General features: G+C 37.8%; 2 protein-coding genes across 3 annotated transcripts in view; one reads left to right on the top strand and one right to left on the bottom strand.

Annotated features, from left to right (window-relative positions):
• The window catches only part of LOC307122150 (uncharacterized protein), a 55,723-nt gene extending 53,061 nt beyond the window's left edge, over positions 1–2,662 (bottom strand). The window contains exon 1 of one of the 2 annotated variants that reach the window (XM_079810050.1): positions 2,356–2,662. In XM_079810050.1, the coding sequence (XP_079666176.1) occupies positions 2,356–2,563 (208 nt within the window). In that variant the 5' untranslated portion in view covers positions 2,564–2,662. The remainder of the gene's footprint in view (positions 1–2,355) is intronic. The other variant, XM_079810049.1, reaches the window with a different exon arrangement.
• A 5,730-nt stretch (positions 2,663–8,392) lies between these two features.
• otud7a (OTU deubiquitinase 7A) overlaps positions 8,393–16,680 on the top strand; it is a 121,368-nt gene continuing 113,080 nt past the window's right edge. Inside the window, exon 1 of the mRNA XM_079810051.1 lies at positions 8,393–8,565. The gene's annotated coding sequence lies outside the window, so the exon portion shown is untranslated. The remainder of the gene's footprint in view (positions 8,566–16,680) is intronic.

The following is a 16,680-nucleotide window of genomic DNA, read 5'->3' as shown; positions in this document are numbered from 1 at the left end:
CTAGGCCAGTTTTGTGAAAGGATTGCACTAAAAGATTAAGCCACGCTATATGCTTATTCTTTCTGCAAACAAATCGCTACTATATGAAACTCAAACATCAACATCTGCTTGTGTCCATCATGAACTCTTCTTTAAATAGAAACAGTAGCAACTATCTGGCTTACTGGTTTTGCCAAGACCAGGACACATAAACAAGGGCTATGGAGAGGGAATTGGCACTTTTGGCAATGTTGTCACACACTAACGGATGCAAGGCCTCCCCCCTCAACCGGCCCGAGCTGCCGTGAGAGAGATTAAGAGTTACAGCACTCTTCTTTGAGATGCTTGAAAAGGAGGGATGGCAACCATGAACGCCTACTAACAGAACTCAAAAGAGTGGCTTGGTTTGCTAAAGACTAGAGTTTGCATATGCATACTGTATTAAAGGAATAGTTCAACCAAAAATATAAATTCTGTCATTATTTACTCACCCTCAAAATCTGTATGCTGTTATTTATATTAGGGATGCACAAATTTTAAAATGTTGTCCGATACCGATAACCAACAATTTTTATATTTGAAAAATATATTTGATAACCGATATATTGGCAGAGAAATCTAAATCCAAATTTTTACATCATTTTTGAGAGCCTGATTACAAAAACAAAAGTCTCACCATTAAAAGCCATGTCCCAAGCACACAATTATAATGATGTTCTCATTATAATTTTATGTAGCCTATATGACTTAAGCTTGCACTTATCTGTAATTTCCATTTTGGAAGTGATTCCAATCATATTTCAAGTAATTCAAAGCCAACATGTTAAACATCTGAAGTGTCTCAGCTGAAGGAAATAATCCATTATTTATCAGCTTTAATATATTGGCCAAATTTTCTTATTGGGCCGATAGCGATTAAAACATTAAAAATGATACCGATATGGTGGCCGATGTATATCACACATCCCTAATTTATATCCATCAAAAGGTACTGTATTTGATTCGAAAACTACAGTGTATTGCAAGATTAGTGAACAATGATTTAAATTTCAAACTGTTCCTCATAAACAGCTATTGTACGACTTCAGAAGACTTGGAGTAGTATGGAAACTGTTATGGTGTTTTATGGATGTGTGTTGATGATGTATGGTAATACTTTGGTGTAATACTTTTAAGAGATTGGCAGATGAGGTCAATATGAACTGTCATTATATGGAAAAGGTTTTAAACTGATTTTATGGAATTAAACGGAAAGATTTTCAAAACTGCAAACGACAACGATCCAATCAATTCCCGATGGACAAAATCAAGTATTTCTTTCTTGTTTGAGAAGCGTTTTCCCTCATCACAATAGGGAAGAAAAGACTATCGCAACTTCTGTTTCTTGCTGTCTTTAAGGGAAGAAGCCATCAGACTTTGATGCTGTATTATGTATACAATGTATACAATACAACCATATAAAATGTAGATGGTAGAGTACATAGTGCATGCATAAGTGCATAGTGAGTATGACACAGTAGGCTATATCATTTGGGACACAACAGAAAAGATTTCCAAAAGGCTAGCTTTAGGGCACAGAAAATCTGAAATTGCTGGGACTGAGGCTAAAGAAAACTCCAGGAGCTACTGTCCTTCTGACAAGCAGATAACTTGAGGAATTTGAGGAACAGAAACATTATCAGCTTTCACAACACTGAAAAGGAAGTGGTCTCAGTTTTTCCCCACTCCCATGTTTGGCAATTAAAGGCCTATACTGTCAAACTTCTTCCGGAAAGCTGATTAGGCCTACTGTTCAGAAGCATAGCCGATTAATTTGTGTTTAAAATGGCCTTAATTTCAACTCTTCCTGTAATTAAAAGTGTGCACAACACTTTCATGTTTGAGGTCACTAAACAAACTCTCTTTTGAGGTAAAGCATTCTTTGTCGCTTTGATAAATAGGGAGAGCGGCTTCATTGTTTTTCCACAGCAGCTGTGCAGGGAGGACTGGGAGGTTTGCCTTCCCAATTGTCTCTTGGAAAATCCCTTTGTGAACCTGCACAATGGTGCCACAGATTCGAACCACAATGGCCAAAACAACCCAAAAAATGATTATGTATTTTTTTAGTTCCATTTTAAGTAGCACAATAGCGACGTAGGCTACTTACAAACAACTCAACATAAGTTCTCCTCTGGTATATCTCGCTTTGAATGACATATTAAGCTACCGTAATGTTCTGAAAATGTTACCACAAAGTGGAGACATCGCTATAAAAAAAGAGAGTTGCGCATGCGCGCTAACAGCGGGGATATGCACGGTCCCAAATGGAGGCACCTGTTTGATTCAATAGATACTTCGGTGTTAAACTACAGAATATAATAGTGAACAATCACTTACCTAAACCACAAGCGGTGCACTCGAATAGCTCATGACCCTCACACTCCGTGCAGGTGGGATGACAGAGGACGCACTGATTTTTTAGTAAGAACTGTCCGGTGGCACAGGACTGCATCGCGGATTTGGCGTGAATAAAACCGAAACAGCATAATGATAAAATAAAGAGCGTCAGACCGGCTTTCATCGTTCGCGTTATTCTACAGCGCATCTATTCTCCATACACACACTCACAAACACACAGTGCATTCAATGAAGTGGGTCAGTCAATGACAACGAGCGTCTAAATAACAAAACTTGCCCAACAAGTTGCTTTCAAGGGGATTGGTCAACAGGCCTTTGGGGTCCACCCATTCCTCCGGTCCTTTTCGCATTTGATATAAAGGACAAAGGTAATGTTATGCACAAACGGAAAATACTGAATTATTCAGTGCTTCAACCTCTGTTTACACATTCTAACATTTTGTTTAAGCATATGATATAATTCATCTAATCATACCCCTTTATGTTCAGTCCTTAAATATAATAATAATAATAATAATAATAATAATATAGGCCTAATATTATTCATAGATTATATAATACAATAATATATTAATAATAGCAATATGATATTATTATTATTGTATAATATAATAATCTATAATAATAAATAAAAAATGGTTGCCAACTGTAAAAAAAATATATATATATTTTAAGTACAATCAACTTAAATGTTTCAGTAATTACAACTTAAATTACATTAAACTGACTTTAAAAAATGTGTTTAATCTTGTATAACTGACATAATCTTAATAATGGCTAAACTTATTTTTATGAGTTAAAACAATGCACAAACATAAGTTGTCATAACATCTAGATGGCTGTGGATCAAAAGGGGTGATCCGTGGATCAAACAAGCTACCTAGACACAAGTCAGGACTGACCATCCCTGGCTGGGTCACCTGGGCTAGGGTGTATGATGTCGAAAGACCCCAAACACCCGATAACCCCAGGTTACATCACTGATGATGTGTCTAGGTTGCACCTGTAAGGTGTGTGCTAAAACCATTGATCATATATTTGTATTTCACAGTGCATTATCTGTTACCAGATACAACTTTTGATCTTAAAAATATAAGTGTTGAAATTAACATTAACTAAGATGAATAAATGCTGTAGTATCAATCATTGTAAGTTTAATACGTTATAACTAATGTTAACTAATGAAACCTTATTCTAAAGTGTTACCATAAAAACTTTCAACTATACAAATATGTAACTATAATTCATCTGAGAATATTTAATAGCAATTGGTATTTAATGTATACACATACAGTGGTAAAAATATAAAATATAATTTGATTTATATTAATAAATTATATAAATGTATAGCCCATTACTATATGGTAAAACATTATATTTTAAAAGGCATTGCGTCTGATTTATTAGAAGTAAATAAATAAGTATAATATATTTAACGCTCTTCGGTCATTTCTGACCGGAAAATTTTTTGTTTTGAAATTTTAAAAATCACAGCTTCATCGGAATGATATGAAACTTGGTGACTTTTCTAGCATTAGGTATGTCAACACACACAAAAAATTGGGGTCATGATTCGAGCATGCTAATTGGTCGTAAAAAAAAAAAGTTCATTGTCTTCGGTCAATGACCGACCATAGGAAATGAATGGGAAATCGGCAAAAACACAAAAATGCACCGAATATTTGTGAGTACAATCTACAAATCGGCCACAATGCTGAACAAAAAGTACACAGCAGTAAAGGGGTGACACTCTAAAACATCAAGAGGTTGATATTGACACATCCACTCACACGCGCGCACGCACACACACTTAAACACACATACACACCTAAACCACTGAACCTATGAACCACATTTTGAATTTTAAAAAATCACAGCTTCTTTAGAATTATATGAAACTTGCCGAATTTTATGGCATTAGGACTGTGAATACACAAAAAAAATTGAGGGCATGATTCGAGCATGCTCTGTGCTCGTAAAAAAAAATACTCCCAAACTTCGGTCAAAAATGACACCATAGGAAATGAATGGGAAATCTGCAAAAACATAAATATTCACAGAATATTTGTGTGAACAATCTACAAATCGGCCACAATGCAGAAAAAAAGTAATCAAGAGTATACAAAATTATTATTATTATTATAAATCATAATGTATAAACTAACACTTTAAACCAGTATTTCTAACAAAAAAAATATCTAAAACTTTATAATAAAAAGTCTTTGAGATTTTTTAAATATATATTCAAATCCATCTAAAAAAAAAAATAATTAAATGTGTTCAAAAGAGACCATCAAAAGTGAATTCACGAGCCTCCCCATTGAGACCTCTAGTGGTTACACACATGGTTGCATGTTTTCTTAAATAATTCCAAAAGAGGGCGCTAATCTGCCTTGAACATTTTTTTTGGAAGCCCTAGACTTTATTTTAACCTGAAAGAATTTACTTTTTTTTTTATAATTATTATTTTCAATGGCAAAAATAAACCATAATTATTGCATAAATATTAATAAGTACCATCAAATCATCTCAAAATACAGAGGGTTAAATAAATAATGGACCAACAAATTAATAGACAATATGTATTCTTTTTTGGGTAAAAAATAAATAAAATAAAATAAAAATACAATGGGGAAATGCAATTGCCATAATTCTCAGCACAGTCAATTTTGTTTTAAAAGAGTTAGCCTAATAGTTGTCAGAATTAAAGGAATCATGCAATTTTATGGGTCTCTTACACATATAAAAAGCTTCTTATAGAAACTTTGCACGTTCTTTTTTAGCAAATTTGCTCTGATTCCAAGATAGATGTGAACATGATTTTTGGACATGATTAAGGACATGCACATGAACCTTTTACTTGGAAAGCCACTCCAGCGTGGTTGTTTTTACTTGCTTTTTTGGTCACTTTCCTGTTGAAGGAAGTCTTACAAGTTCCTGAGCTTATGCTTGGGATTTTAGCACAAAGTATAGAATCTCACTTTATTTATTTTTCTCTTTTCAAGCCTTTTACACACATGAGATGTCATAGGCGTTTTTCTTGGCTTCATACATTCCAGACTTATGAAATGTGCATGCTGCATAATATTGTTGTCTCATGTGTTTCTATCCCAGAACATTTCAGCTCCTGTGAAGCTGTCTTGGCCTCATAAGTAAACAGATTGTGTGCGCTAAGTAGCCTAAGCTATGAAATCTCTGTGGATCATTTTGATATCTTACCATATTTTGACATACAGCATTCCTACATTTCCAGCCTATTTTAGTTTAAATGGGTTTAAAAAGAATGAAACGCAAAATAAAATTAAAAATTATAATATTACAAGCAGCTACAATATTTCATATTTTTGTCTTATGTCAATTATTAGGGCTTTCAAAGAATAGAAATGAATGTTTAAGAGGACCCTGATTCATAACCTGTTTGTAATGAGCTCTGTGCAAATCTATGAATACAAATGACCAGCAGAGGGCGTCAGAGTGTACAGTATTGGTGATACACCGATCAGGCATAACATAACCAGATGAAGTGAATAACACTGATTATCTCTTCATCACGGCACCTGTTAGTCGGTGGGATATATTAGGCAGCAAGTGAACATTTTGTCCTCAAAGTTGATGTGTTAGAAGCAGGAAAAATGGGCAAGCGTGAGGATTTGAGCCAAAATGGTCAAATTGTGATGGCTGGACAACTAGGTCAGTGCATCTCCAAAACTGCAGCTCTTGTGGGGTGTTCCTAGTCTGCAGTGGTCAGTATCTATCAAAAGTGCTCCAAGGAAGGAACAGTGGTGAACCGGCGACAGGGTCATGGACGGCCAAGGCTCATTGAGCAGACCGCAGACCGTCAGGGTGCCCATGCTGACCCCTGTCCACCGCCGAAAGTGCCATCAGAACTGGACCACGGAGCAATGGAAGAAGGTGGCCTGGTCTGATGAATCACGTTTTCTTTTACATCATGTGGATGGCCAGGTGTATGTGCGTCGCTTACCTGGGGAACACATGGCACCAGGATGCACTATGGGAAGAAGGCAAGCCGGTGGAGGCAGTGTGATGCTTTGTGCAATGTTCTGCTGGGAAACTTTGGGTCCTGCCATCCATGCGGATGTTACTTTGATACATACCACCTATATAAGCATTGTTGCAGACCATGTACACCCTTTCACGGAAATGGTATTCCCTGGTGGCTGTGGCCTCTTTTGACAGGATAATGCGCCCTGACACAAAGCAAAAATGTTTTAAGACACAACAACTGACTTGGCCTCCAAATTCCCCAGATCTCAATCCAATCGAGCATCTGTGGGATGTGCTGAACAAACAAGTCCGATCCATGGAGGCCCCACCTCGCAACTTACAGGACTTAAAGGATCTGCTGCTAACATCTAGGTGCCAGATACCGCAGCACACCTTCAGGGGTCTAGTGGAGTCCAAGCCTCGACGGGTCAGGGCTGTTTTGGCAGCAAAAGGGGGCCAACACAATATTAGGAAGGTCGTCATAATGCTATGCCTGATCGGTGTATATCAGTTCAAACTACAAGGTCTCCTTTGTTTTAGTAGAAAGCCTGTGTATTTGTAAACATTTTATGTTCTTTACTTACTTAACCATGGCAATACACTTAACAAAATAATTAACATATGTTTAGAGAAGCAAATTTTTTTTTCCAGGGATATTATTATTAGGCCTATGCAATATAATACAAATGCTATACTCTCATGTAGCTACATGACAGAAGATACATGCAGATGGATTGCGGCAAAATACCAAAATGCTTCATTATAATCAATGGCCATATTGTCAAAGGAAAAATAAGCAACACTGTACACTGTAAAAAAAATTGTTGGTTTAACTTAAAAAAAAGTAAGTAACCTGGTTGCCTTAAAATTGAGTTCATTGAAATAAAAAATGTGAGTTAATACAATGAAGGAAATTTGTTTAATAAATAGAAACTCAAAAGACTATTGTATCTGAACCACATAAATAAATCAAAATGTTGTGATAAATCATGAAAATAGCACAATTTGGCATGTGTCACTGAATTATTACAAATGAAACACAATTATGTAATATGCTTACAAAATCTTTTAATAATATTTAAATAAAGGGTGATGTCGATTCTCAAAAATGTTCATTGTATTAACTCAATTTTTTTATTTCAATGAACTCAAAATTTTAAGGCAACCAGGTATCTTACTTTAAAAAAAAAATTAGTGTAAAAATGTTTAAGATCAATAAGTTATGACAACATATGCTTTTACATTGCTTTAACTCATTAAAATAAGTTAACCTTTTTATGTTATACAAGATTCAACTCATTTTTTTAAAGTCAGTTTAATGTAATCCAAGTTAATTGTACTTAAAAAAATATATATATATATATTTTTTTTTTTACAGTGAACAGAGATTATTTATTCATTATTAGATGAGCAGGCTATATTTTGCATTAAAAAAAAAGATTAATTAGGTACACAACTGACTAATATTGCAATGTAAAGGAATAGCCAATCAACACCAAGTACCGCCCCTTCCTTCTGTTGATTGACATTTAAGAAAAGTTTTCCATTAAAATGAAATCCTTTTTGAGGAATAAATTATTTGGAGAAATGTAATTTAAAAAATCTAAAAACCTTTCTTTCTTTTTTTTTTACACGACAATGGAAATAACATTTGTTTTATTTTTCCATTCTACTTGTCTATTTTATAAAAATAAAAAAAGAAAGATAGTTTCAATTCAGTAGTGTGAAATTGGATATTATTATGAACCACAACAAAAAGGATGAAAAACGCGCCTCTTTATCCGTCAACATTACAATATTAATAATATTTGTATTTAATATACATGTTCTAATAGTATTTTGCTTTTATACTGAACAGTATTGTTTATAGTCATGTATAAAATAAAAAGTACCACAGACTGAGCCAGCAGGCAGCTGTTTTCCAGTGGTGGGCGGGGTCTGTAGCTCATTTATTACGTCAATCAATAGGCGTGAAAGGCGATGTGGGCGGAGTCTGTTGCTCCTTTACGTCATTCATGTGGGGGTAAGAGATGAGGTGGGCGTGTCTTCGGTGGCACTGCTGCATCAGTGAATGACATGAGGATGTGAAAGAATACAGCGGGTTGGGCATATGATTTTAAAGCCATTCTCGAACGGACTGATATATGGACGATGAGGAATACACCAAGGACTGACTGAGGAACGGTAAGACGCGTCTTAAAGAATAGCCTACTGGCATAAGGAGCATCTTCGTGCAATAAGAATCTGTAGGAAGCGTTGCGCACCCGGGGCAGGTGCACCTGTCTTCTGTACGTGGCCGGACCGCTATAAGACGCATCTTGCGGGTATACAGTGTTTTTATTTATTTATTTTCCCACTCGAGGACGGTTTCAACAAAGGAACTTGTGTGGCATAATAATAGGCGATTATTTGCTGGATTTTGAGGTAAGGGCGTCTTTCCAGCGCATCATCATCAAAAGCATTGCGATATGATTGGGGATTGAATTTTCTTTGTCTGTACACACATTATATGACTATACATCAGTATGGGCTGGGACTGTTGCGTAACAGGCTGAAAGGAAAAAGGCGTTTATGGATTACAAAATAATGTCAAAATGTAGCTTGCATATTATATTTGATGGAAGAGGAGGAGGATGGTGGGTGCATTCTTGTTCATTGCCTCTATGCACAAATCCCAGGCAGAAATCAGCATGCAATGGCTAATGTGTGTCAGGAAGGCTATGGTTGAGCAATATAGCCTAGATGCTTTTAATATATTGCCTACTTTAGAGGTGCTATGGGCTGAAGGTACCTGTAAACAACCTAATAGCTATCCAATGGTGCGTTTAGGCCCTGAGCCGGGCTGTTGGGCTCAGTATTTTTTTCTTTTATTTGATGCTCTCATTAGTTTTTTTGCTCAAACAAAGTTTTGGAAATGCACAGTTTTGGATATAAGTCAAATGCTGAGATGAATAGGGGGTTCTTAACCACGTGGTTGCATTATATTTCTGGGGAGCTTCAAGATGACTTATTTATAATTATTAAAAATAAATTAAGGTACGTTAATGACAATGTACAGTTAGTTGGGCATTATTGCCGGTCACAAAGTGGCTAGTTACCAAATACATAAATATTTACTCTGAAATTGTTGTTTTATTATCTTGTAGAGACCATCTGCGCAGGACTGATTCTTCCATCCTGCTTCCACAATGTGAATTCCCGAAATTGTACTCCTTAAATTGTAACTTTTAATGTCGTCATTCCAGAAATAAATGTGCTGTCTATATTGTCGAAGTGTTTAAAATATTGCTTAATCATAAGGTTGATCAGATAAGTTTCCAAAAAAACCTCTTTTATTTTACATTATTTTACATTTTGAGATCACATGACCAGAGTTACTAATACTTCTATTACTAATTACAAAAATACAGTTTTCTTTATATAGCCTACCACTACACCAAGTCAGTGCTATATAAAAAAATACATCTAAGCATAAACAGAGAAACAAAACAAAACAAAAGATAAACAACTGCGGTTAGTAAGCACACTTCATGCATCCAGGCCAGTAGGTGTCAGTATAGAGTCCAACACCACTTGTACTTATGACAAAAACTTACCGACTGCACCTTTAACCCTTTAACCTTTAATCAAACGAAGCTTCCAAGACAGCAAAATAGTGTGGCCCAGATCCGGCCCACATCTGGTACGAGTTGCATCCACATGTTCCAGATGTGGCCCGGATCTGGGCCGACACTATGTTGCTGTCTCGGAAGCTTCGTTTGATTTATGGAATTTTGTGGCTTTGCCTTGGTTCAAAAAACATTGGGAATTTTGTAGCAGGCCGAATATCTTTTTGATTTTATGTTTGTAAAATCGGATACCATAGGCTACATTCACTCTGTAATTCTGTTTGTGCAGCGCAGAGCGTCTCTCTCGCACTGTTCATGACAGACAACTAGTTGTCCAGTCCGGTTGCGTTCACACAGTGCAGGTTATCTGAGAACGCCGTTAACTGTGAGTGAACGTAACCAAATTAAGGAGTCAAGTAGTGGACGGACAACCGTATTCTGCAGGCACGTGCAGAGGGGGGGGGCTTTGGGTGCTCGAGCCCCTGCCCTTTTTCACAATGAATCAAAAGTGCCCCTCTCAGACAAATATCAATGATAATATCGTGGTCAATAAAACTAAATAAATGTGATTATTATAACATATACAATAGTAACGAATGGCTCAAAAGTCGGACAATTTCTGTTGAGGCGTTGCCATAACGCGTTGCTATGGGTTGCGTGCGTTTTGATTGATTGCTGATTTCTGATCGGAAGGCTCTCGAGCCAAATATGGTCCTTTCAGACAGTGTGTGGCCTTACGGGAAAAAAAGTAAACCAATATTTTTTTTCATCCATAATCAGAGCTAATGTGTTGAATTACAAATCTATATATTATATATTTTAAAGTATTACACAATTCACCAATGCCCGTTTGTCATGTATATACACCAACCAATCGTGATCTTAAAGCAAGTTCAAATTCCATTGGGCATGTGTAGTGGAGCGGTAATTTTCTGTTCTTATTCATAAATCGGTTGAAAATTACATGGACAGACGAACTAACGTTTCGGGCTTTCGGTACGGTGCGCGCGTGTACCGAACGGTTATGAATGCAATCTATAACAGTTAACAGTCGGCTTGTTTAAAGCGCGGAACACACTTCAATCCGAGTTCCCACACGAACATATTAAGTATTCAGTCCATTTTATCACGAAATTCAAACGATAAATGCCGTTTTAACGTTCTATTATGTGACGTGACAGATTGACGCGTATCAGTTCAAAGCGGCAGCGCGAGTGAACGCGATCATCTCTTCCTAAAGAAATTAATATCGAAAGGTATGTTGAGGATACATTACAACTTACTGAAACGTATCATATGTCGTGTAATCGCTCCATCTGTGTTTCAACCGCGGAAAGACAATAAAACAGCTTGTAAACAATGTCATGTAGAATCACGTTTACCTCAGAAGTCATTCAGTGTCCACAGCTGCGAGTTCACTAGAGAGATTAACTCTTTCACTGAATACATGCACTATATTAGCCTATATATTCGTTATATTAGCCTATATATATTCATTATATACCACTTAGCCTGTCAGTGATGTCTTGTTTATTTAATGTATGTTTAAATAAACCTGTCATGAAAATTACAGCCACTAAATGATTATATTTCAACAACGAATTGGAGAAAAAATTATAATAATTAGATTTAGATATTAATGCAAAAACTGCCTTATGTGAAGCTTATGAGTGTTGATTATTATATCTAAAAATAAATAGCAAATGAATTTATGCTAATAGTTTGGGCTCTGTTGTTAATCTTTAATAGCAATATGTAAGGGCTCCCTATATAGTTTACAGCATTATCTTTAAGAAACTTTTAGTTATAACTGAATTAATTTAAGGACAGACAAATTTTTTTTTCCATTAAACCAATGTTGAATAAAAATTAATAAAAAGCAATTTTGTAAAACTGCTGTACCGAATCCGTACCGAACCGTGACTTCAAAACCGAGGTACGTACCGAACCGTCAGTTTTGTGTACCGTTACACCCCTAATATATATATATATTTACATATTGCCCCTTTTTTACATTTGAGCCCCTGCCTCTGAAGAACTCTCTGCACGGCCCTGGTATTCTGCTGCTGTGTGAATGTGGCCTTAGATTCCCGACATTGACTCCTGAACGAGGCTTACTTATGTAACAGTGCTAATATTGTGCGCTTGTGGTTTCTTAAGAATGGAAGTCAGTCAGGAAGTTATTGGAGGCCTGAATTCAGGCTTGGCCTCTAACACTCTTGTCCGTTTGTTTTAGCATCAAACAGCACCTACAAGATCACCAGCTGACTTGTTGACTCTAGGTGCACTTAATGCCTTGAAAAATATTTTCTTTTCTTATTAACAGCTTCTCTGTAACAAGAGACTTTCACCCATTGAAGGTAGACATTGCAATGTGCAGACAGACTTTATAAAGGTTTGTGTCAAGCATCCCTTTGTTTTGTCTATGAGATTTTTGAAATGACGATTTTAAAAATAAACAGTATATTCAGTATTTATATACAGTATATACTCACTGGCCACTTTATTAGGTATATTAGGTTTCCTTCAGAACCTTCAACAAGAAACCTTCTGCAGAGGTTTTGGTCCATATTGACATGATAGCATCACGCAGTTGCTGCAGATTTGTCGGCTGCACATTCATGATGTGAATCTCTCGTTCCACCACATCCCAAAAGTGCTCTATTGGAGATCTGGTGACTTTGGAGGCCGTTTGAGTATAGTGAGCTTTGTGACATGACGCAGTATCCTGCTGGAAGTAGCCATCAGAAGATGGGTACACTGTGGTCATAAAGGGATGGACATGGTCATCAACAATACTCCGGTAGGCTGTGGTGTTTAAACAATGCTCATTTGATACCAAGGAACAAAGTGTTCCAAGAAAATTTCCAACACACCATTACACCACCAGCTGCCTGAACTGTTGATACAAGGCAGGATGGATCCATGCTTTCATTTTTTTTATGCTAAATTTTGATCCTACCGTCTGAATGCCTATTGTCCAATATTGGTGAGCATGTGTGAATTTTAGCCTTAGTTTTTTGTTCTTAGGGCCGGGACACATCAAGCTGACGGTCGGCTGTTGGCCAACGTCGGCAAGCATCTGGCAGGCTAGTTTTTTTGCGGTGTGTTCCACACGTCAGTTTGCCCAATTCAGCATGTTGAATTGCCGTCGGGACATGGGTGAGAGGGGGAACTCTGATTGGATGTTAAGTTTAGCGAATGCGTCAGTGCACGAGAATTAAAGCAAAAGTGACAAAAGAGAGCAAGTAATGGCTTGTTTCCACTGAGTGGTACGGTTCAGTAGCCTAGAAATCTAGACGCACCCTAGCGGCAGCAAATCTAATTTGTCGCGAGTGTAGTCTAGCAACTCTCGGTAGACCTGCGAGCTGGAAAACCCAAACTCTGGCCAGGCCAATCACATTGTGTATAGAGTTGGTGGGCGGGCTTAATATAATGATGGCACGTCACGGCAGAGTTGCGGAGGTTCTGCGTGCTACTCGTAAACAAAGAAGCTGACGAACAGCGGTCTTTCGAATCGGCTTTGGACGCGACTCTGGAAGACTTTGAGTTAAGCTTTTCATTGAGAAAAGAATAAAGAACGGCACTGAAGTCATTCTTAAGGAAAGAAGATGTGTTCGGAGTTTTGCCTTCCGGATACGGCGAAAGTCTATCAACTAACGTTAGCTAACCTTCTTCTTTGCTCCGGTTGGTTGTGGCGCTCATGGCGCTATCCAATTGCATGCAGAGGGAATTTGAAAGACAAACATTTATCCCGCCCCTCGGATTGAGCCCTGTCAATGGTGAGTTTCCAGACCCAACATCTTGATGTGGGTCTGGCTTGTCAGGCTAACGGTTCAGTTCAGTGCGATACAACATTTTTGCCGTTTCCATTGTCAGAATTTGTGAATGGAACCCTAATTCTGAACCGTACCACTTTTTTGGCGCCCTTCCAATGGGGTACCTAGCACTTAGTCCGGTACTAAAGGGTGGAGCTAGACTCACTGCAGAACGTTGATTGGTTGATAGAGAATCGTCACTTGTGCATGCTTTTTCGTCTGTGTTTTTCCATTGTAGCCTGCAACCTTGGCTCAAACAAAGCGTGTCTTCTTCTTGTGACAAACAGCCACGTGCCGAGAAGCAAGAACAAGATCCGCTGTATATCGTCCATTGTTGTTTGCTGTGTCGCTTTCTTCTTCGCGCAAAAATGATGTCGACCGCTAGACCATGTATATCATAAGCGTACAGTTGGTGGTGGAAATGCAAGATGGATCAGGGTTTACGGTCCCGAATCCCGAACTGAATCGTACCACGCCGCTCGGCGGAAACGAGCCATAAATCAAGATGGCACAGACAGAAGGTTGATCTAATGTTATGTTATCCAACCCGAGCATTCCAAAACAACATGAGCCGCTTAAAATGAAGAAAGTTATCAACATAACTGATATTCAAAATGGTAAGCAAGCGCTGCTTTGTTTACGTTTCGTAAATCTGCGTATATCCTTGTTTCGGTTTCTCCTTTTTAATGACGAGTATAGCCTATTGATACCTACTGATATAGATAGTTAATTCCTTACACGCAAACGCAGAATGCACATGCTAGTTTGCAGTCATCTGTAGTCTGTGCAGAACTGCCACAGAACTGCCGCTCAATGGATATTTTCTCTTTTTCGGACCATTCTTTATAAACCCTAGAGATGGTTGTGTGTGAAAATCCCAGTAGATTAGCAGTTTCTGAAATACTCAGACCAGTCCGTGTGGCACCAACAACCATGCCACGTTCAAAGTCACTTAAATTGCCTTTCTTCTCCATTCTGATGCTCAGTTTGATCTTCAGCAGATCGTCTTGATCAGGTTATATGATTGGCTGATTAGATATTTGGATTAACAAGCAGTTAAACAGGTGTACCTAATAAAGTGGCCGTTTAGTATATGAGTGGCACGGTGGCTCAGTGGGTCGCTTCACAGCAAGAAGGTCCCCGGTTTGAACCAGGAGTCCTTTCTGCGTGGAGTTTGACACATGTTCAGTGTGTCAGTGTGGGTTTCCTCCGGGTGCTCCGGTGCTCCTTTCAGTCAAAAGACATGGAGGTTAGGTGGATTAGTTATGCCAAATTGCGGTGTTGGGTTGAGTCAGTAAAAACTCTCAGTGCTGGGTTGTGTCAGGAAAGGCATCCAGCGTAAAACCTCTGCCAAATCAAATGTGTGTGTGTGTGAAGTGGACCCTGCGAGTGAGTGAGAATAACGCTTGGAAGATGGATAGACCTGAATTGTCCAACAATATTCTTTTCTGATATTGTAATATCTCTAGGCCCATACAGCCATTAATCCTACTAGGGTAAGCATGAGGAAATAGCAAAACGATAAAGAGATCATTGATCCCAGACTTTTAGATGCTTCACCCAAGTAGGTGGCACACAAGAATACATATAACCTTGACCTGATTGTTTCAAATGCTGTCATACAATCCAGCATGCCCTTATTGACCCAGTCTGCAAGTCTCCAGCATTTTTTTTTTCCAAAACGGAAAAAAGGAGCATGATTTGAAGACAGATGGAGTGATCAGGGCAAGGCACCAAAAGTGTAAACCCCGGGTCGACGCTGCCACTGAGGGCCTGTGTGCGACGCGGCACCAGGGGACAATGTTTGGCAACTGATCAGTTACATGGAATTCTGTCCATGTCGTAAACACTTTACTAGGAGAGCTGAGGTCGCTGAGAGCAGTCTGGAGACCGGCTCCACAATCTGACATAAAATTCATTCATTTATTAAAAGAGATCACAGACAGAGGGAGCAAACAATATAATGCCAACGTAAATAAATAAATATTTAATTTTAAAATATGTATTTATTTGTTGGATTGCCACTTGATGTCCCATATTTAATCTGGGGGTTTGAAGCAAAACCAGTTGAGATCCAATTTTTTTACGCTCTATGACTGATGTGTTGTTTTTATTTCTTAGTTTTTTCTTATTTAAAATATTGTTAACTAGGCACACATGTGCATGAGAAAGTTTCACACTTGCCCAGTGTCTGCACTATTTTCCTCAAGAAGTTATGAACGATAAAATGTCTTTGAACTCATTTATACTGGAGTTGCGTGTATCTCTTAACCCCTTCATACAAGTGCTCGTCTTGCATCTCCAGTAGTTTATCGTTGTTGCGTCTCATCGGTTTCAATAGCGACTGTGAAGCAACAGCCCGGGCCAGTGTTGCCGCCTTGTGGACAAACTAATTAGTGCAAAAAATTCAAGGAGCATGTGCAATGGGAGCGTACAGAGCATGTGTGGTTAGAAAGATACATGCGTACAATAGAGTGCTGCAGGGATGGCGTATTTTTGTTGGCCAAACCCCGAAAATGAGTTAGCATTTTAGCACTTCCGCTTCCAATCATCCCGAAGTCATTGGGTTTTTGGTTAAAGGCTTGAAATATGGTTCAAGATATTTTCATGTTTTATTCTATTATATAAAATACATCAGTAATACCCTCTTGTGATTTTTTTAAAGCATTTAATTGTCTTGTAAAAAGCGGTTGCTAGCAAGAAGCTAAATGGCACTACAGAGTAGCTAAATGGGACTATATTAAAATGGTAAACTCATCTACTCACTAGTCCGTTTAATGTTGTTAGGGTTAGGGTTATAATCGTGCTCTAGCAAACTATTAGAACTCAAACTATCAGGAATTTTTTTTTTTAAACAAAGACTGAACGAGTTG

The sequence above is a fragment of the Gobio gobio genome, assembly GCF_949357685.1.
Source record: "Gobio gobio genome assembly, chromosome: 25".
NCBI classification, from domain to species: Eukaryota; Metazoa; Chordata; class Actinopteri; order Cypriniformes; family Gobionidae; genus Gobio; species Gobio gobio.
Note: the sequence above shows the minus strand (reverse complement) of the source record. Positions and strands in the feature narration are given on the sequence as shown.